This window comes from Cebus imitator, unplaced genomic scaffold (genome assembly GCF_001604975.1).
Source record: "Cebus imitator isolate Cc_AM_T3 unplaced genomic scaffold, Cebus_imitator-1.0 Scaffold103, whole genome shotgun sequence".
NCBI classification, from domain to species: domain Eukaryota; kingdom Metazoa; phylum Chordata; class Mammalia; order Primates; family Cebidae; genus Cebus; species Cebus imitator.
This window is the reverse complement of record NW_016107418.1, coordinates 1,949,275-1,970,619: the sequence shown is the minus strand read 5'-3', so window position 1 is coordinate 1,970,619 and position 21,345 is coordinate 1,949,275. Positions and strand designations below refer to the sequence as shown.

General features: G+C 39.1%; 1 protein-coding gene across 2 annotated transcripts in view; it reads left to right on the top strand.

The window, feature by feature from the left end:
* The window catches only part of MTUS2 (microtubule associated scaffold protein 2), a 467,424-nt gene that overhangs the window by 238,208 nt on the left and 207,871 nt on the right, over positions 1-21,345 (top strand). For both annotated transcript variants that reach the window (XM_037741682.1, XM_017537489.2), the window contains exon 4: positions 18,802-18,963. In XM_037741682.1, coding sequence (XP_037597610.1) covers positions 18,802-18,963 — 162 coding nt within the window. The remainder of the gene's footprint in view (positions 1-18,801; positions 18,964-21,345) is intronic.

Sequence of the window (21,345 nt, the reverse complement as noted above, 5' to 3'; positions counted from 1 at the left end):
CCGGGAAAAGGGGTGGAGGTGGAGAGGCACTAAATTGGAACTTTCTCTCTTTGGGGTCTGCCCCTGGCATTCTCTGAGTTTCTAGTTCTCTGATGTTTCATCTCTCCCTATGAAGAGGAAAATGTGGACAGGCACGTGAGGCTGGTACCATGCCCCTGAGCATGAGCACACGCTCCCTGTGTAAGGAAGCTCATGGGCTGGCTCTGAGTTCTCAGCATCACAAGGCCCTTTCTGTCGAGCAGCTGCTGCTCCTTATCCTGCATCTGGTGGCATCTGATTGCTGTTGAAGCCAGCATGGCCTTCTAACAGACACAGAGCCACCTGAGCAGATGGCAGGCACGCAAGCCATGTCAGGGAACTGTGGCATGCTTTCAGGGCAAGCCCGGGGATCTCCCTTGTTACCTGTCACTGTCAGCAAGCATCTTCTCTGTTCCTTGTAAATGTTATTGACTTTATTGAACCAAGTTTGTAAACTGAAGAGTTTCAGAGGCATTCTGCTATTGAAAGTAAAGTTAGAAATTTAGAGATATCCTCTTCTTTATTTCAAATTTTTCTGGGGCCTGTAACCTTAAGCATCCTTCTAGTCTGTGCCTTTAAAAATAGGACTGGAGGTTGGGCGTCGTGGCTCACGCCTGTAATCCCAGCACTTTGGGAGGCTGAGGCGGTCGGAATGCCTGAGGTCAGGAATTGGAGACCAGTCTGGCCAACATGGTAGAACCCTGTGTCTACTAAAAATACAAAAAAATTAGCCGGTCATGGTGGCATGTGCCTGTAGTCCCATCTACTCAGGAGGTTGAGACAGGGGAATTGCTTGAACCAGGTAAGTGGAGGTTGCAGTGAGCCAAGGCCGAACCACTGCACTCCAGCCTGGGCAACAGAGTGAGACTCCATCTCAAAAAAAAAAAAAAAAAAAAAAATTAGGACTGTAAATAAATATTTGAAATGCATTCTGGCTTCCTGATATCCTAGTAAATGATCCCTCTTTTCTCAGTTTCTTCCAGCATCCACCATTGGCAGCATCTTCTAATTAGTGCCTAACTTGTACTTTCTGTCCCTGAAACAGCTTCTGAGTGAAGGTGGGTGAGTGAGAGGTTATGGGAAGAGTCTGTTACTATCTTACTCCATCTGTCTTTCTGAATTTTCCATTTTTCGTCCCAAATTTTACTCTTCAATCAGACCGGATTCCCTGCCAATCAGGCACTTCCCTAGTGCTGGGTCTTTACTCATGCCTTCCCTTCTCCATCAGTTTTTCCCTGTCTTTTCAGATCCAAAACCCACCTTGACTGTCTCTGCTACTACCTTCCCATATCCCCTTGGGCTGGGCTCTTCTCGTTCTTTCTTGGTACTGTTGAGATATGCTCACTTTCTTCCTGTTTATTTGGAGTTTGTGTTTCTGTCTTGTTCCTTTACTGAACCAAGCAGCTCATGTGTTCATCAGTGATTTGCCAAGTATGGGTTTATAACAATAACATCAGCCAGGATTTGCTCAGTGCTTACTGTATCTTTCCTGAATTTCTGCAAATGGACACAACCACATGAAATATGAACTTGTGGGGATTGTAGACCAGACCCCTCATCTCCTTATCCCTGAGGTTTAGCACAATGCCTAAGACATCAAGGGTGACCAATCAATGTTTCATGGATGGATGATGTAAGGATTTACATAAGCACCAAAGCTTGCTGTGAGGGTTTATTGTGCTTAAGCCATCTTTTAAAACTTTCCCCTCACTCTTTGTCTTAATGCTTCCTCTTTGAAAGAGATCCAGAATTTGAAAACCTTCATAGCTAACCTTTCCTCTGTGGAATCTCAACTTTTCTTAGTCAAATATTTCATTTTGAAAAAGAAGTAAATAGCTTTGCTGCCATGGCAAGATCTCAGGTTTACTTTAGGGCTTTAATGTGAGAAAGAAAATATACACTTTGGTTAAAATATGCAGAAGGGGGAAATAAAACATTCAGTTGATACTTTTAAATAATTAAACTCAATATTTTTTTTCCATTTTTTTAAATTGCATTTTAGGTTTTGGGGTACATGTGAAGAACATGCAAGATTGTTGCATAGGTATACCATGGCAGTGTGATTTGCTGCCTTCCTCCCCCTCACCTATATCTGGCATTTCTCCCCATGCCATCCGTCCCGCTGTCCTTCCCCTATTTCACTCCAACAGACCCCAGTGTGTAGTGCTCCCCTCCCTGTGTCCATGTGTTCTCATTGTTCAACATCCGCCTATGAGTGAGAACATGCGGTGTTTGATTTTCTGCTCTGGTGTCAGTTTGCTGAGAATGATGGCTTCCAGGTTCATCGATGTCCCTACAAAGGACATGAACTCATTGTTTTTGATGGCTACGTGATATTCCACGGTGTATATGTGCCACATTTTCCCTGTCCCGTCTATCATCTATGGGCATTTGGGTTGGTTCTAAGTCTTTGCTCTTGTAAACTGTGCTGCAATGAACATTCATGTGCATGTGTCCTTATAGTAGAACGATTTATAATCCTTTGGATATATACCCAGCAATGGAATTGCTGGGTCAAATGGAATTTCTATTTCTAGGTCCTTGAGGAATTGCCACACCGTCTTCCACAATGGTTGAACTAATTTACACTCCCACCAACAGTGTAAAAGTGTTCCTATTTCTCCACATCCTCTCCAGAATCTGTTGTCTCCAGATTTTTTAATGATTGCCATTCTAACTGGCATGAGATGGTATCTCAATGTTGTTTTGATTTGCATTTCTCTGATGACCAGTGATGATGAGCATTTTTTCATATGTTTGTTGGCCTCATGTATGTCTTCTTTTGTATAGTGTCTGTTCATATCCTTTGCCCACTTTTGAATGGGCTTGTTTGTTTTTTTCTTGTAAATCTGTTTTAGTTCTTTGTAGATTTTGGATATCAGCCCTTTGTCAGATGGGTAAACTGCAAAAATTTTTTCCCATTCTGTTGGTTGTTGATTCACTCTAATGACTGTTTCTTTTGCTGTGCAGAAGCTGTGGAGTTTGATTAGGTCCCATTTGTCTATTTTTGCTTTTGTTGCCAATGTTTTAGGTGTTTTAGTCATGAAGTCCTTGCCTACACCTATGTCCCGAATGGTTTTGCCTAGATTTTCTTCTAAGGTTTTTATGGTGTTAGGTCTTATGTTTAAGTCTTTAATCCACTTGGAGTTAATTTTAGTGTAAATATTTAAACTAAATATTATCACCAAGTGATAAATACTGCTAAATCAATGAAATATGCATCAATTAGCTAATCATGCAGCAAGAACATTATACAATTTGATTGCTTAGGATTGTAAAAAAAAAAAACATCAGTGAAGAGAGTAGTTTAATGGTTATAATATTGATATTCAAAGTCAGTGAAACTTGTTTCTTGGAGTTTGGCTATGATGCCATCTTCTTATTAATGACTGTTTTGCATTTCTTCTGCAGCCTTCCTCTTCCTTAAGCACCTCATTTTGGCCTAGTTAGTGTTTATACCCCATTGCCATTATTTCTTTTGAGAGCTTAGGCTAGGTTATTGGTATTCCCAATAAATGAAGTAGTGAAAAAAGTACCGAATATGGATCAAGAACCCTAGGTTCTCACTCAACTTCAGCCATAGTCAATTATCCTTTTGAAGAGTTCGGATAGGAATCATTCATTACTTTGTAGGGAGATGTCAAGTGACCTATAAATCTACCTTTCTCCTCTCAGTGTCTAAAATTTTACAAGACACTTTTCTTCCCTTAGCACAGGCTTCTCTGGCCTGAAATTGCATGTGTCTTCCTTTTTCAGCAGTTGTCTTAGTCTTCTTTGTGCTGCTATAACCAAATACCATAGACATAGACTGGGTAATTAATAAAGAACAGAAACTTACTTTCTCCCAGTTCTGGAGGCTGTGAAGTCCAAGATCAAGAGGCTGGCAAGTTTGGTTGTCTAGTGAGGGCCTCAGCCTCCAAGGGGAGGAAGTTTGTGTCCTCATATGGCAGAAGGAATGTGGAAGTAGAGGGGAAGGGTCAGGTGCCAAATGCTATGTGAAGCCCCATTGATAAGGGCCTTAATCCCATTCATGAGGGAAAAGCCCTCATGGCCCAATCACCTTAAAGGCCCCATCTCTTAATACTATCACACTGGCAACATCTGAATGTTGGAGGAGACGCATTCAAACCATAACAGCAATGTAGGACCAGAGCAACTCAGACCTACACCCAATTCTGCAGGAGTAGATGAGAAAAGTGAAAGGAGTTAGGGAGGAACTGAGTATTACCCTCCTTACACAGGAGCTTGGACATTTTGCTTTAATGAATGGGATGCAATAGTAAGTTTTCGGAATGCTTATTTTAGTGTTATATAAGAATATATTATCAGAAGACAGAACAACCCTGGGACAGATTGATTGGAATCCATTGTAGTCACAATGCAGGGATGGGGAACAGAGAATAGGAATAAAAACTTCACCAGAAAAGAACACTAGGAGTCTCTCAGGGGAGAGGTGAACATCTGAATCACAATTTAAGGAACTTGTTCCAGCCAGGGGGTCTAGAGAAGAAAAAATCTTTTAAGAATTTTTTTGATACATAATTCAAGTACCATAAAATTCACCTCTTTATAAAGTGTATAATAGTGGTTTTCAGTATATTTACAAGGTTACGTACTGTCACCACATCTAACTCCAGAACATATTTAATCACCCCAGAAAGAAAGAAACCCTGTACCAATTAGCAGTCACTGCTTCCCTCCAGCCCCTGAAAGCCACTGATCGACTTTATCTCTGTCTATTCTGGACATTTCATAAAAATGTAATTATATAATGTTTGTCCTTTTGTGACTGTTTTCAGGATTCATGCATGTTATATAACATGTATCTTTACTTAATTTCTTCTTATGGCTGAATAATGTTCCATGGTATGAATATATATTTTGTATATTCATTCATCAGTTGGTGGGGGGGCATTTGGGTTGTTTTCACTTTTTGACTATTATGAATAATGTTGCTATGAACATTCACATACAAGCTTTTATGTGAACATATGTTTTCAGTTTTCTTGGGCATATACTTAGGAGCAGAACTGCTAAATCAGATGGTAACTCTATGTTTAACATATTGATGAGCTACCAATTTTTTTTCCCAAAGTGGCTGTGCAATTTTACACACCCACAGCAATGTATGAAGATTCCAGTTTCTTCACATCCCTATGAATACGTTTTATTGTTTGTATTTTTATTATAGCTTTCCTACTGGGTTTGAAGTGGTATCTTATTCTGGTTTTGATCTGTATTTATCTAATAACAAGTGGACACCTTTTCATGTACTTATTTCCCATTTATATATCTTCTTTGGAGAAATGTCTATTCAAATCCCTTTCTCATTTTTAATTGGATTATTTGGATTTTTATTGAGTTTATAAAAATTATTTTTGTTTTGTAGACAGGGTCTCACTTTGTCACCCAGGCTGGAGTGCAGTGGCATGGTTACAACTCACTGCAACCTTGACCTCCTGGGCTCCAGAGATCCTCCCACCCCAGCCTCCCAAGTAGCTGGGACTACAGGTGCGTATCACCATGCCCCAGCTATTTTTCTTTTTATTTTTTGTAGAGACAGGGTCTCATCATGTTGCCCAGGCTAGTCTGGAACTCTGGCCTCCAGCAATCCTCCTGCCTTGGCCTCCCAAAGTGCTGGGATTACAGGTGTGAGCCATCATGCCCAGCCTATAAAAATTCTTTATATATTTTCCCCAATTCTGTGGGTTCTTTTGACTTTTTAAATATTGTCCTCTGAAGCACAAATTTGTTATTTCATTGCAGTCCATTCACTTCTTCTTAAGCTTTTGAGATTTAGAAGCTCTTTTTGAATATTTTTGTTTTCAATTTTTGTGGATACTTAGATCCAGAAACTGGAATCTTCATACCTTGCTGTGGGTGTGTAAAATGGCACAGCTACTTTGGAAAAAAAAAATGGTAGCTCATCAATATGTTAAACATAGAGTTACCGTCTGATTTAGCAGTTCTGCTCCTAAGTATATGCCCAAGAAAACTGAAACTTATATATGTTTATGGGTTACTTGAGATATTTTTATACAGGCATGCAATACATTATAATCAAATCAGGTAAATGGGGTATCCATTACCTCAGACATTTATTCTTTGTGTTATAAACAATCCAATTATATTCTTTTAGTTATTTTTAAATGTATAATTAAATTATTTTGATTATAGTCACCCTGTTATCCTAATAAATACTAGGTCTTATTATTCTATTTTTTTGTACCCATTAACCATCCCTACTCCCTCTGCTCCCACCCCCAACTACCCTTCCAGCCTCTGGTAACCGTCCTTCTCTATAGTGTTCAGTTGTTTTGATTTTTAGCTCCCATAGACAACTGAGAACGTGGGAAGTTTGTCTTTCTCTGCCTGGCTTACTTCACTTAATGTAATGACCTCCAGTTCCATCATTGTTGTTGCAAATGACAGGGCCCCATTCTTTTTTTATGACTGAATAGTTCTCCATTGTATAGATGTACCACGTTTTCTTTATCCATTCATCTATTGATGGACACTTAGGTTGCTTCCAGATTTTGGCTGTTGTGAATGATGTTGCAACAAATATGGGAATGCAGAGTTCCCTTCAATACACTGATTTCTTTTCTTAGGAGTGGGATATATGTCTCCTTCTCAACTTGTTTGAGCTTTAAGTGTTGCATATGAGAAACCATTGCCTAATCCAAGACAGTTCAGATTTACACCTATGTTTTCTTCTAAGAGTTTTATGTTTTTAGCTCTTACATTTAGGTCTAAGATCTATTTTTAATTTGTTTTTGGTAATTTAAAACAAATTATGATGTGAGGTAGGAGTTCGACTCCATGAGATTTTGATAGACGCAATTGATAGCTCAGGGTGTCCACACACTGTGAGGAATGAACTATAGGAAATGTCCCTGGAGGAGGAATAAGATCTCCTTCCCCAAGGATTTGATGCTGAAAGAGCATGTTTGTCCTAACAATTTAATGAGAAAATTGTAGAGAGATTTGGTTGATGTATTGACTGGACCCAGATGGATTCTATAATCATGCAGAATATATAACCTTATAATTTTTCAGTTATTATATACCTTTTATTTTACTCTAATGAAGGGAATCTTACCTTCCAAATGGTAAGTTGGTGATGTTATGATTCAGGTATCTATAGAAGATGACTACTATTGAGAGAAGCAAGAGGCTGTAGTCCTTTAGTTCCCATGAGCAGTAGAATACCCTCATCCTTTGGGGAAAACTGTATGATGGAAGCAGAGGGTCCCACTACCATGGGCACAGGAAAGGAATTAAGGAGAATGAGCTGGCCACCAACAAGCTCAATATTTAAGAATAGTATAGGGGGGCAGGCACGGTGGTTCATGCCTGTAATCCTAGCACTTTGAGAGGCCGAGGCAGGCAGATCACCTGAGGTCAGGAGTTCAAGACTAGCCTGGCCAATATGGTGAAACCCTGTCTCTACTAAAAATACAAAAATCAGCTGGGCGTGGTGGTGGGTGCCTCTATTCCCAGCTACTTGGGAGGTTGAGACAGGAGAATCACTGGAACCCAGGAGGCAGAGGTTGTAGTGAGCCGAGATCACACTGCTCCACTCCAGCCTGGGTGATAGAAGGAGACTCCGTGTCAAAAAAATGAAAACAATAGTGTAGGGAAATTCTCTCAATGACATATAATTGTTTATTGGAAATGCCTTTTTTCTACCTACATCATACCCTTCAGCTGACAGTTATTAACCTCTGTTCTCCATGGTCTTACATTTCTGCATGTCTTCTAAACAGAGATATTGACAGCCCCACCCACTAAATGTCAACATTGCCTAGTGTAAAATATTCTCATAAATGTTGATCCCCAGTGGAGTAGTGCTGCCCTTCTTTGGAGCCACTTGTTTTGATGTTTACTTTTTTCATGATACTAAGCCTTCTTTGTATCTCTATCATGTAACATGGTCCTAGGGTATAATTATTACTCAGCATGTTTGCTGATTCTACATCTGTGCTTGCTCTTCTTTCAATTATGTTGCAGTTGGAAAAAGAAGACTTAATTGTGTCCATTGAAAATGTTGACATTTTCATGGAACTTAACAAGCTGATTCTAGAGCTTATGTGTGAAAGTAAAGGGCCAAAGATAGTTAAGACAATTTTTAAAGTAAAAGATCAAGGTTGGGATATTTGTCTTATACAGGTTTAGTATACCAGGACTGATCTTACATTGTAGTGAATAAATGCAGTATGGCATTGCCATAGTGATAGACAGATAGACCAATGAAATGGAATAGAGAACTCGAAATGGAGCCTCAAGTGGCAGACAGTGGAAATTTGCTCATCAAACCACTCCCTTTTCCCCTGGACATAAACTAAACTACATTTCCCAGCCTCCCTTGCCGGCTCTTGTTGCTGAATTCCAGCCAGTAGACTGAAGGCAGAAGTGATACACGCCACTCCCAGGCATGGTCCATGAAATCTTCTTGTGAACAGTTTATTTTCCTCTGTCTACCAGCTGAATGTTAAGTTCTCAAGAGATCCAGAGTAGGGCAAAAGCTCAAGATGAAGAGTGCTTTGGTCCCTAAATTCTCCCAAGGAGAGTATGCAAGGCAGCAGCCCATCCTGAGCACCTGTGGGACATAATTCATGATCACAAAATAAACTGTTCTTAAGTACGGAAATTTTGGGATTGTTTGTGGGTGGGTCTGCCCCAATAAATCATGTTTGAATGGAAGCTGGTCATATAACAGCTGGCTCAGCAGATATTGCAAAGATGTTAGACTGTGTAATATACAGGCCTGGGACAGCAGGCTGCTATATAGAAAATAGCACCAACAAATTCAGTCTCTTCCCCATGTACCATTCTAGGTGGATTGATGATGTAAATGTGAAAACAGAACTTTAAAACTTTTCAAACAGTACATAGGAGAACATCTTTATGATTCCAGGAGAGAGAATGAAAGTCTAAGACAGGCAAAGTACAAATCAGGAGGGAAAGACTGATGCAAATCAGTTGTATTAAAATGGGAACATTCTGAATAAAGGCACCATAAGGGTGAAGACAAGTGAAAGACTGGGAGAGTATTTGAAATATATCAATATCCAATATACTGATATCCAATATAGAATCCAATAAAGAATGTGTCCAGACTCTTCAAAGAAGTAAGGCTAACCACCTCAATTATGGGCAAAAGTTATGAGTGGGGATATTATGGAAGGGAAAAAATTAAATAGCCAATAATTATGTGAAAAAAACCTCAGTCTCACTACCTGTCAGAAACATATAAATTTAAACCAGTTAATAAAATTAAACCAGTTGCCAAAATTAAAATTCAGTGATGCTACATTTACTACTTGTGATTAGTGTAAATTGCAACAAGCAATGTGGTAAAGCAATTTTGAAGATGCAGGAAGTTGAGCAAACTTCCCTCTGTCCCAGCAATTTTTCACTGTCAATGGAATTGGTGATGTTTTATACTTTTTTTTTTTTTCCCATTTATTTATTTTATTGCATTTTAGGTTTTGGGGTACATGTGAAGAACATGCAAAATTGTTGCATAGGAACACACATGGCAGTGTGATTTTTAAAATACATTTTCATTTTAAAAATCTTTACATCTTTAATATTATTTATGTTGCCATTCAAGATTTCATTCTATTGAAAAACAACAAAAAAATACCCAAACAAACAAACCTGTTCTTTTATCCTTTCAATTTTTACATTTAGGTTCTCTACATTGTTTATTTAATTTATTCTTTAATCCTCTTATATTTTTACACTTTGTAAATAGCCATTTTTCGTATATTTTATGTGTTAATTGTAACTATATATAGAAACTATATTTAATATATTTCTTCAGATAAATGCACAAGTTATCAAACTATTATTAGTGTTAATATATTTGCTTATTAATTTACAAGTGTTTTTCTAGTTAATCACATTAGCTGGAAATATTGATAAATTTATTTACTCCTTTCCCATATTTAAACCATTTTATTACCTTGTTCCATTGCATTGACTAGAACTCCTAATGTTAAGCAATAATAATGTTTATTGGTATACTTGTGTTAGTCCTGACTTTAATTTCCCATCTTTTTCATGTTAAGAAATAAATCCTCTGTGCTTAGCTTACTAAATTGAGGAGTATTTTAAACACATCAGGGGTAGAACTATAGCCTATGTATTTTGTTCCTCATGGGATTATCTCATAATTTTTGTCCCTTGACTTTTTTTTTTTAATTGTACTTTAGGTTCTGGGGTACATGTGCAGATCATGCAGAGTTGTTGCATAGGTACTTACGTGGCAAGGTGGTTTGCTGCCTCCATCCCCCTGTCACCTATATCTGGCATTTCTCCCTGTGTTATCCCTCCCCAGCCTCCCCACCTCCTCCTGTCCCTCTCCTATCCGCCCCCAACAGACCCCAGTGTGTGATACTCCCCCTGTGTCCATGTGTTCTCATTGTTCATCACCCGCCTATGAGTGAGAACATGTGGTGTTTGATTTTTCTGTTCTTGTGTCAGTTTGCTGAGAATTATGGTTTCCAGATTCATCCATGTCCCTACAAAGGACACGAACTCATCGTTTTTTATGACTGCATAGTGTATATGCATGTATATGTGCCACATTTTCCTTGTCCAGTCTGTCATCAATGGGCATTTGAGTTGGTTCCAGGTCTTAGCTATTGTAAACAGTGCCACAATGAACATACATGTGCATGTGTCTTTATAATAGAATGATTTATAATCCTTTGGGTGTATACCCAGTAATGGGATTGCTGAGTCAAATGGAATTTCTATTTCTAGATCCTAGAGGAATTGCCACACTGTCTTCCACAGTGGTTGAACTAATTTAGACACCCACCAAGTGTAAAAGTGTTCCTATTTCTCCACATCCTCTCCAGCAACTGTTGTATCCAGAATTTTTGATGATCACCATTCTGTCATGAGATAGTATCTTGCTGTGGTTTTGATTTGCATTTCTCTAATGACCAGTGATGATGAGCATTTTTTCTATACTTTTTGGCCTCATATATGTCTTCTTTTGAAAAGTGTCTGTTTATATCCTTCACCCACTTTTGAATGGGTTTGTTTTTTCTTATAAGTCTGTTTTAGTTCTTTGTAGATTCTGGATATTAGCCCTTTGTCAGATGGGTAGATTACAAAAAATTTTTTCCCATTCTGTTTGTTGCCAGTTCACTCTAATGATTGTTTCTTTTGCTGTACTGAAGCTCTGGAGTTTAATTAGATCCCATTTGTATATTTTGGCTTTTGTTGCCAATGCTTTTGGTGTTTTAGTGATAAAGTCCTTGCCCATGCCTATGTCCTGAATGGTTTTGCCTAGGTTTTCTTCTAGGGTTTTTATAGTTTTAGGTCTTATGTTTAAGTCTTTAATCCATCTGGAGTTAATTTTAGTGTAAGGTGTCAGGAAGGGGTCCAGTTTCTGCTTTCTGCATACGGCTAGCCAGTTTTCCCTACACCATTTATTAAACAGGGAATTCTTTCCTCATTGCTTGTTTTTGTTAGGTTTATCAAAGATCAGATGGTTGTAGATGTGTGGCATTGCCTCTGAGATCTCTGTTCTGTTCCATTGGTCTATATCTCTGTTTTGGTATCAGTACCATGCTGTTTTGATTACTGTAACCTTGTAGTATAATTTGAAGTCAGGTAGCGTGATGCCTCCAGCTTTGTTCTTTTTGCTTAGGATTGTCTTGGCTATGCAGGCTCTCTTTTGGTTTCATATGAAGTTTAAGGTGGTTTTTTCCAGTTCTGTGAAGAGGTCATTGGTAGCTTGATGGAGATAGCATTGAATCTATAAATTACTTTGGGCAGTATGGCCATTTTCACAATATTGATTCTTCCTAACCATGAGCATGGAATGTTTTTCCATCTGTTTGTGTCCTCTCTTATTTCGTTGAATAGCAGTTTGTAGTTCTCCTTGAAGAGGTCCCTTACCTCCTTTGTTAGTTGTATTCCTAGGTATTTTATTCTCTTTGTAGCAATTGTGAATGGGAGCTTGCTCTTGATTTGGCTTTCTGCTTGCCTGTTGTTGGTGTATAGGAATACTTGTGATTTCTGCACATTGATTTTGTATCCTGAGACTTTGCTGAGGTTGCTTATGAATTTCAGGAGATTTTAGGTTAAGACGTTGGGGTCTTCTAAATATACAATCATGTTGTCTGTAAATAGAGACAATTTGACTTCCTCCTTTCTGAACTGAATACCCTTTATTATTATTTTTTTCTTGCCCAATTGCCGTGGCTAGAACTTCCAATACTATAGTGAATAGGACTGCTGAGGGAGGACATCCTTGCCTAGTGCCAGATTTCAAAGAAAATGCTTCTAGTTTTTGCCCATTGAGTATGATATTGGCTGTGGGTTTGTCATGAATAGCTTTTATTATTTTGAGATACATTCCATCTATACCTAGTTCATTGAGAGTTTTTAGCATAAAGTGCTATCAAACTTTGATGAAGGCCTTCTCTGCATCTGTTGAGATGGTCATGTGGTTTTTGAATTTGGTTCTGTTTATGTGGTGAATTAAATTTATAGACTTGTGTATGTTGAACCATCCTTGCATCCCTGGGATGAAGCATACTTGATCATGATGGATAAGCTTTTTGATGTGCTGTTGCAATCGGTTTGCCAATATTTTATTGAAGATTTTTGCATCTATGTTCATCATGGATATTGGCCTGAAGTTTTCTTTTTTTGTTGAGTCTCTGCCGGGTTTTGGTATTAGGATGATGTTGGTCTCATAAAATGATTTGGGAAGGATTCCCTCTTTTTATATTGTTTAGAATAGCTTCAGGAGTGGTACCAGCTCCTCTTTGTACTTCTGGTAGAATTCGGCTGTGAACCTGTCTGGTCCTGGATTTTTTTTGGTTGGTAGGCTATTAATTGCTGCCTCAACTGTAGCCTTTGTTATTGGTCTATTCAAGGTTTCAACTTCTTCCTGGTTTAGTCTTGAGACGGTGCAAGCGTCCAGAAATTTATCAATTTCTTCCAGGTTTACTAGTTTATGTGCATCGAGTTGTTTGTAGTAATCTCTGATGGTAGTTTGTATTTCTGTGGAATTGGTGGCGATATCCCCTTTATGGTTTTTTATTGCATCTATTTGATTCTTCTCTCTTTTCTTTTTTGTTATATTGGCTAGCGGTCTATTTTGTTGATCTTTTCAAAAAAACAGCTCCTGGATTTATTGATTTTTTTGAAGAGTGTTTTTGTGTCTCTGTCTCCTTCAGTTCTGCTGTGATCTTAGTTATTTCTTGTCTTTTGCTAGCTTTTGAGTTTTTTGATCTTGCTCCTCTAGCTCTTTCAATTTTGACAATAGGGTGTTGATTTTAGATCTTTCCTTGCTTCTAATGTGGGCATTTATTGTTATAAATTTCCCTCTAGACACTGCTTTAAATGTATCCCAGAGATTCTGGTACGTTGTGTCTTCTTTCTTGTTGGTTTCAGAGAACATCTTTATTTCTGCCTTCATTTCATTGTTTATCCAGTTGATATTCAGGAGTCAGTTGTTCAGTTTCCATGAAGTTGTGCAGTTCTGAGTTAGTTTCTTAGTCCTGAGTTCTAATTTGATTGCACTGTGGTCTGAGGGACTATTTGTTATGATTTTCATTCTTTTGCATTTGCTGAGGAGTGATTTACTTCCAATTATGTGGTCAGTTTTAGAGTAGGTGTGATGTGGTGCTGAGAAGAATGTATTTTCTGTGGATTTGGGGTGGAGAGTTCTGTAGATGTCTATTACGTCTACTTGGTCCAGATCTGATTTCAAGTCTGGATATCCTTGTTTATTTTCTGTCTCATTGATCTGTCCAATACTGAAAGTGGAGTGTCAGAGTCTCCCACTATTATTGTGTGGGTGTCTAAGTAAGGTTGTCAGTTGTTAAGAACTTGCTTTATGTATCTGGGTGCTCCTGTATTGGGTGCATATATATTTGGGATTGTTAGGTCTTCTTGTTGCATTGATCCTTTTACCATTATGTAATGCCCTTCTTTGTCAGTTTTGATTTTTGTTGGTTTAAAGTCCATTTTATCAGAGACTAGGATTGCAACCCCTGCTTTTTTTTTTTTTTTTGCTCTCCATTTCCTTGGTAAACCTTCCTCCATCCCTTTATTTTGAGCCTATATTTGTCCTTGTATATGAGATGTGTTTCTTGAATACAGCACACCGGTGGGTCTTGACTTCTTTTTATCCAGTTTCCCAGTCTGTGTCTTTTGATTGGGGTATTTAACCCATTTACATTTAAGGTTAATATTGTTATGTGTGAATTTCATCCCACAATTTTGATGCTAGCTGGTTGTTTTGCCCATTAGTTGATGCAGTTTCTTCCTTGTGTCAATTGTCTTTACGTTTGGGACGTTTTTGGACTGGCTGGTACTGGTTGTTCCTTTCTGTGTTTAGTGGTTCTTTCAAGAGCTCTTGTAAGGCAGGCCTGGTGGTGACGAAATCTCTCAGCATTTGCTTGTCCATAAAGGATTTTATTTCTCCTTCGCTTAAGAAGCTTAGTTTGGCTGAATATGAAATTCTAGGTTGAAAGTTCTTTTGTTTAAGGATGTTGAATATTGGCCCCCACTCTCTTCTGGACTGTAGAGTTACTGCCAAGAGATCCACTGTGAGTCTGATGGGCTTCCCTTTGTGGGTAACCTGACCTTTCTCTCTGGCTGCCCTTAGCATTTTTTCCTTCATTTCAACCCTGGTGAATCTGATAATTATGTGCCTTGGGGTTGCTCTTCTTGAGAAATATCTTTGTGGTGTTCTCTGTATTTCCTGGACTTGAATGTTGGCCTGCCTTGCTAGGTTGGGGAAGTTCTCCTGGATAATATCCTGAAGAGTGTTTTCCATCTTGGAATCATCCTCTCCATCACATTCTAGTATACCTATCAAACGTAGATGAGGTCTTTTCACATAATCTCATATTTCTTGGAGGCTTTATTCATTTCTTTTCACTCTTTTTTTCCTCTAATCATGCCTTCTGGTTTTATTTAATTGAGTTGATTTTCAATCTCTGATATCCTTTCTTCTGCTTGGTCGGTTCAGCTGTTGAAATTTGTGTATGCTTCATGAAGTTCTCATGTTGTTTCCAGCTCCATCAAGTCATTTATATTCTTCTCTAAGCTGTTTATTCCTGTTAGCATTTCGTATAACCATTTTTCAAGGTTCTTAGTTTCTTTGCATTGGGTTAAAACATGTTCTTTTAGCTCAAAGAAGTTTGTTATTACCCACCTTCTGAAGCCTGCTTCTGTCAATTCATCAGACTCATTCTCCATCCACTTTGTTCCCTTGCTGGTAAGGAGTTGTGATCTCTTGGAGGAGGAGAGGCATTCTGGTTTTTGGTGTTTTCATCCTTTTTGCACTGGTTTCTTCCCATCTTTGTGGATTTATCTACCTGTGGCCTTTGTATTTGGTGACTTTCAGATGGGGTCTCCGAATGGACGTACTTTTTGTTGATGTTGAAGCTGTTTCTTTCATTTTTTAGTTTTCCTTCCATCTGTCAGGCCCTTTTGCTGCAGGACTACTGGAGGTCCACTCCAGACCTTGTTTGCCTGGGAATCACCCACAGGGGCTGCAGAATAGCAAGGGGTTCAGCCACTTTCTTCTTCTGTTATCTTCGTCGTAGAAGGGTACCCACTAGATGTCAGCTAGAGCTCTCCTTTATGAGGTGCCCTTTTGTATATACGAGGGTCAGGGAGGTGCTTAAGGAGAACAGTCTGTCTGTTTTCAGAGCTTAGATGCTATGCAGGGAGCTCGGTTGTTCCGTTCAGAGCTGCTGGCAGGCACATTTAAGTCTGCTGTGGCAGAACTCATAACTGCCTCTTTTCCCAGGTCATTTTATACTTCTTAAGCTTGATGGTCAGTTGTGTTGTTATCCTCACCTTTTTCTATGACTGGAATAGTTTACTATATATTTTTAAGACAATCAAACTCTCACTCTTCTCTTTAGTCTTTCATCCTACGGGTGTTATCAGACTTACCTCAGTCCTCTTCTTTCTTCTCACTTCAAACAGCCCATCTGATATTAATCCCTGAATACTTTCCAAGTGGTTTTTCTGCAAAAAAAACTGATTTGTTGTGATGACTTAGCCACAGAACTTAAAATTAGCATGTACATTAATAACTAACCCATAGAGCATACTATATATCAGACACTGAGTGTTTTTTCATATCAATTCTTACTTTAACTTTTTAAAACATTTCCTGGCATTTGCTCCTTTAATTCCCACAACAGCTCTGTGAGGTAGATTATCATTATCCCCGCTTATGAATGAAGAAACTGTGATGCAGAGAGGCGGGAGGTAGAGGATGTGTTATTCATACCCTGGCCATCTTGCTCCCAGATCTGTACCATTAACCACCTTGCTGATGCTTCTGCCGCACTGTGATCAAGTGGAAGGGTAGGTAAATTTCCTGGGTTGTTTAGGCTGGAGTTGGTTCAGATTGGTTGGGAATGAAAAGACTGAATTAGCCATGTGAACCACTTCACTGGCTGAATTCTCCAGAACATTTTTCTGGCTCATACAAGCAGTTTATTTCCAGTTGTTTTCTTCCTCTCACCAAGCAGTGGTTTAATGTTGTCAGCATTATTGTGAAGCACTTGGAACATTTATAGAATTCAACAGCCATTTCCAAATTCAGAGTACTTTTCATTTACTGAATAATGCGTCTTTAATTACCAGCCAACTTAAGCCAGTTTTCAAAGAGTGGAACTGTTTATTGCCAGCTGTCTCCCACAATAATAGATAAGAATAGTGTTTTATATTATTTTGTTTCTTGGTAATTCAAGCCCTCCCTCAGAGGGAAGTACATAGTTCCCTGATACTTGTACTTCAAACAGATGAATTACTTCCCGGCCTGGAGAGCAGCCAAATCTCTAAATTGATGTGTTCACAGAATAATAAATTTCATGTAAGAGAATGATACCAGATGCAAGAGGATTTGATAAAAGGGCATTTGAACTCTACAGATGATACAAAATATTTCTCTTCTTAAGAAATTTTAATAAATTGTTAAAGACTGTGTGTGAGGTTTTGTGCTCAATTCAGCTTCTGCTACACATTTCAGTGAATAGATTATTCTGGCAATGTGTCAGCAGGAGGCTAGACATTAGATAACTACTTTTGAAGTATTTCTAGTGGTTGAGCCATGCCCCATGTGAAATACCATTCAGCCCCTGAGAGATTCTCTGAGTTCTAGCACTGGACTGGTGCATCCACTGGGTAATTCAGAAGCTGAGGCTCACTGTTTTGCAAGTTCATGGTGTTGCTTTTCCTGGTTAGGTTTGCATCAAACATGCTTTTTATCTGCACTATTTTTTATCTGATACCCAGGATACAGTGCAGATCCTTTCAATGGAGTTTCAGTGCATTTGTTCTCTTTGCATAGGTCAAATACGTTGTCTTAGTTCTATGTAGAACTATTTTAAAAACCTTGCACAACACCTTAAAAGAACTATAGGGCATAGATGCTGTTTTAAGAAATAGTACATTCTTTGATTACTTCCTAAGTATGCTTTTCATTGGAAACAACAGAAATCTCCACAATTTTAAACAGAATTTCAGGTGTTAAGTGGGAGAAAAGCAACAATCTCTCACTCTAAATGGTTGACCAAAATGCCTGGATGTTATGAACACTAAAGCCATTTTAATAATGTTTTCATTTTTATGTAGGCCTTATGTAAATAGAATGTTCAGACAAACCTTTGAAAAGGATAAAAACAAAAAATATAATCCTTTACTAAAATACTGTGTACTTCTTCCAGGTGTCATGGCTTATTTTTCATGGTAGATGGTCATGTTCCTACCACTGGACTGTTTTATTCCAAACAAGTGGTAATCTCTGTACATTCAGGCTCTCTAAATTAATAGATTAGCCTCACAGCTATACTCAGAAGTATATTTAGAAGATCTACCCTTAAACAGAGAATAGATGGTGATGTCATTGTCTTTAAGAGATTGAAAATGTATTAACCACAAGGTTTAGAAAGATATAGAAGAAAAGTTTAGGCCAAACAACTTTGCATATTTAAATTTTACACAGACACAATCCCAATATGCCATATCTTCAGAGTGTCAGAGCAGTGGATTATAAACAAAGAGGCTATTTCTAAATTGACTAGTAAACTGCAATTATCAGTAAATATTTTCTACCTTGGAAGTACTAGGCTCTAATTCAGGGTCCTCCCAGTTTGGTGAGGCCTCAGCTTTTCAGCTTTTCAGCCAGAAACCTTTCTTTAGTTTCAGAGGGATTCTCTGTCCCTATGTTCTCTACCCCTCTACCTTTATCCCAAGCCTCCTCTTCTGCAGGTCAAATGAGCAGCGTTTTTCAGGGAGCTCTGAATAAAATTCTTGGGTTCATGGTACATGTGTATATTCCTATTCTCACTTCTCCTGGGTCACTTACACTGTATTTCAAAAAAATAGGCTGTTTATTCTCTGAGTTATCAAAAGTGTTTATTATATACACATACATTTGCACATACACATAAGCAAACTGTGTGTGTGTGTGTGTGTGTGTGTGTGTGTGTGTGTGTGTGTGTGTTTGTATGCGTGTATGCATGTAGGCTGCTCCTGGCTTTTGTGGAGCCCCTTTTAGTCCACAGGATTTGTGTGACAGATATTTATGCAGTGACTAAAGGGAGTTCTTTTTCAAATAGGGTTCCAGAAAAATACGTTTCAAGGTCACTCACTAAGAATCAGATCAAGTTCTAAAGCAGATGACAGCAGTAGGATTGGTTGGCTAGTGCAAATGGTGAGGGATCCATCCATTTTTCATGAAGATATAATTAACATGCTGTCTGCCTCCCACAGGTTCAACCTTTGGGACTGAAGAACAGCCCGTTCTGAAGGCATCTGTGCCTTCTAAGGACACACCCAAGGGGGCCGGCCGGGTGGCCCCTCCGGCATCCTCCAGTGTGACAGCACCCCGCAGGAGTTTACTTCCGGCGCCGAAACCCACTTCCACACCTGCTGGTAAGACTTTGTGCCTTGGAGAGGCTCCATGGTGGAGTGCCCTTTCTGCATTGATAAAAAGTCTTTTGAAAGTCCCTGTGTACATCAGTTATTTAGAAGGGATGATTGATTAAATGATAGTTAATAATAATACCACTGCTTTTAAGGCACTTTCATATATTCATGTTTAAATTCTCATAACTGCCTCTCACTCTTCCCATGACTGGTAACCCTTTGAATCACACAGTTTCCTTCTCAGAAAGCAAGAACCAAGCTATTTTAAGCAAATTGGCATTTGGCTCAGGGAAGCGGGTGCTCACAATATCATTGCAAGGACTATAGGAGCAAGCTCAGGCTGTGCCTCCGGGAATGAGCCCCAGAACCCCAGAGAGAAGCACACTATGTCTGCAGCAGTCCAGGAGCTCCATGCCCTGCTGGTTCTAGGCACACATATCCAAAGCTAGGATTTAGGGATGGATCCACTGCTTCCATGGCAGGGTTGGCTTTAGAGCCATGCTGTGCCTGCAGGGTTCAGGCCAGCAAAACTGATCCCCATGCGCCGCCTGTACATACCCACAAAGCTAGTAACTGGACATGCAGAATTCAGCTGATTCCAGAGTGTAACTAGCACAGATGCTTGTCAGCAGAAAGCGCCGAGGCAGCACCCACGTGGCCCCTGCTACACTTCTGCTCCCATCCTTCCCACAAGTGCATCTGTTGGCCTGCAGGGCTGTCTGTGCATCTTGTTCCTAGCTTTTATTTTTCTGCACTATTGAAGGCGTTGAATGAACATTGGGCCCTAATTCACCATAATGGCTCATCCATATCAGTGTTTATTCCTTCAAATGTTTTCTATGCTTGCATCAGTGTATCATCGTAATCAATGTATATACATATGTAAACAAATGGGTTTTATAGGTATTTTTGAATGAGATTGCATGATATCCATTTTTCTACGTGTTGCTTTCCTTAATCAATGTAGGTCATAGAAATACCCTTGGCAATGGTAGGGCTCATTCTTTTCGATGGCTGCATGGTGTGGATATACCGTGATTTATTCAATCATTCCGTCACTGGTGGGTATTCAGTTTGCAACCAGTATTTGCCACAACAAACAATGCTGCAATAAACAGCCTTGAGTGGGTGGCATTGTTTCTGTCGGATCAGTTCCCTGGAGTGGTGTTGCTTTGTTTGATGCATTCATAGATATCGATAGATTGCCTTTAAGAGAGGCTCCGCCCCTAACCCTGCTAGGAATAGATGTTATCCCTTTCTAGAACTTTGGTCCACTTGATGGGAGTAAAGTATTATCCCAGATATTTTACTTTGCATCTCCCTGACCACTAGACTAGCTAGTGCCCTAGCAGCACCTTCCAGTTCCCTTTGCTAAGACTTAACTTGGTTCCTTTAGTTTTGTTCTTCCCCAGGGGAAGGCAAGCTTCTGGGGCTGGTGACTGTGTCTGTTTTAACACAGCATCCTCATTGCCTGTCACAGTGACTGACTCACAGTAGGTATTTAACATCTATTTGTTAATTATTGAATCAACAAATGAATGGATGGATATCACATGACATTTGAATCTTTCAGCTACAATTTATTAACAGTTTGGCCTTGATTTAATTAGAAAATAATTAGACAACCCTATGGTAAGTTAAAACACAGTTGTTGAATCAACCCTATAGCCCAGGGCTTCTCAGTGTTTCTTTAGAGTATCAGTGCCACCTGCAGGGTTTATAAAAACACAGATTACTGGGGCCCATCCCCAGAGTTACTAGTTCAGTAGGTTCGGTTTGGGGATTAAGAATTTGCATTTCTAACAAATTCCCAGGTAGTGTCTCTAGACTAGGGACTACACTTTGTGAGCCACTTGTAGAAAAATGGGTTAGGAATTTGAAAAGACAGTTCTTAGAAAGGCAAAGGGCTGTTAGCCATATGAAAGGATAACAGTCAGCCTCAATGATGAGAAAAACAAGTGAAACTACAATGGATTACAATACCCTACCAATTAGGAGGAATACCTAATGTCGATAACGGGGCGATGGGTGTAGCAAACCACTACCATGGCATGTGTACACCTATGTAACAGACCTGCATGACCTGCACATGTGCCCCAGAACTTAAGGTGTAGTAAATAAATAAGTAAATAAATACCCAACCAATTATACTGGCAAAAATCCAGAAGTTTGGCAACATATTCTATTTGTGAGGCTGCCAGGAAACAGGCATTCTCATACATTTTTGGTGGGAATATAAAATGGTACAACTAGGAAGAAGAGTTTAGCAGTATCTGACAAAATAATACATGCATTTTTTCTTTGACATAATAGTCTCACCCCGAGGAGTCTTTCTCAAAGGTAGACTGACAAGAATACAGTGCGTGAAGTGATTCATTGCAGCACTGT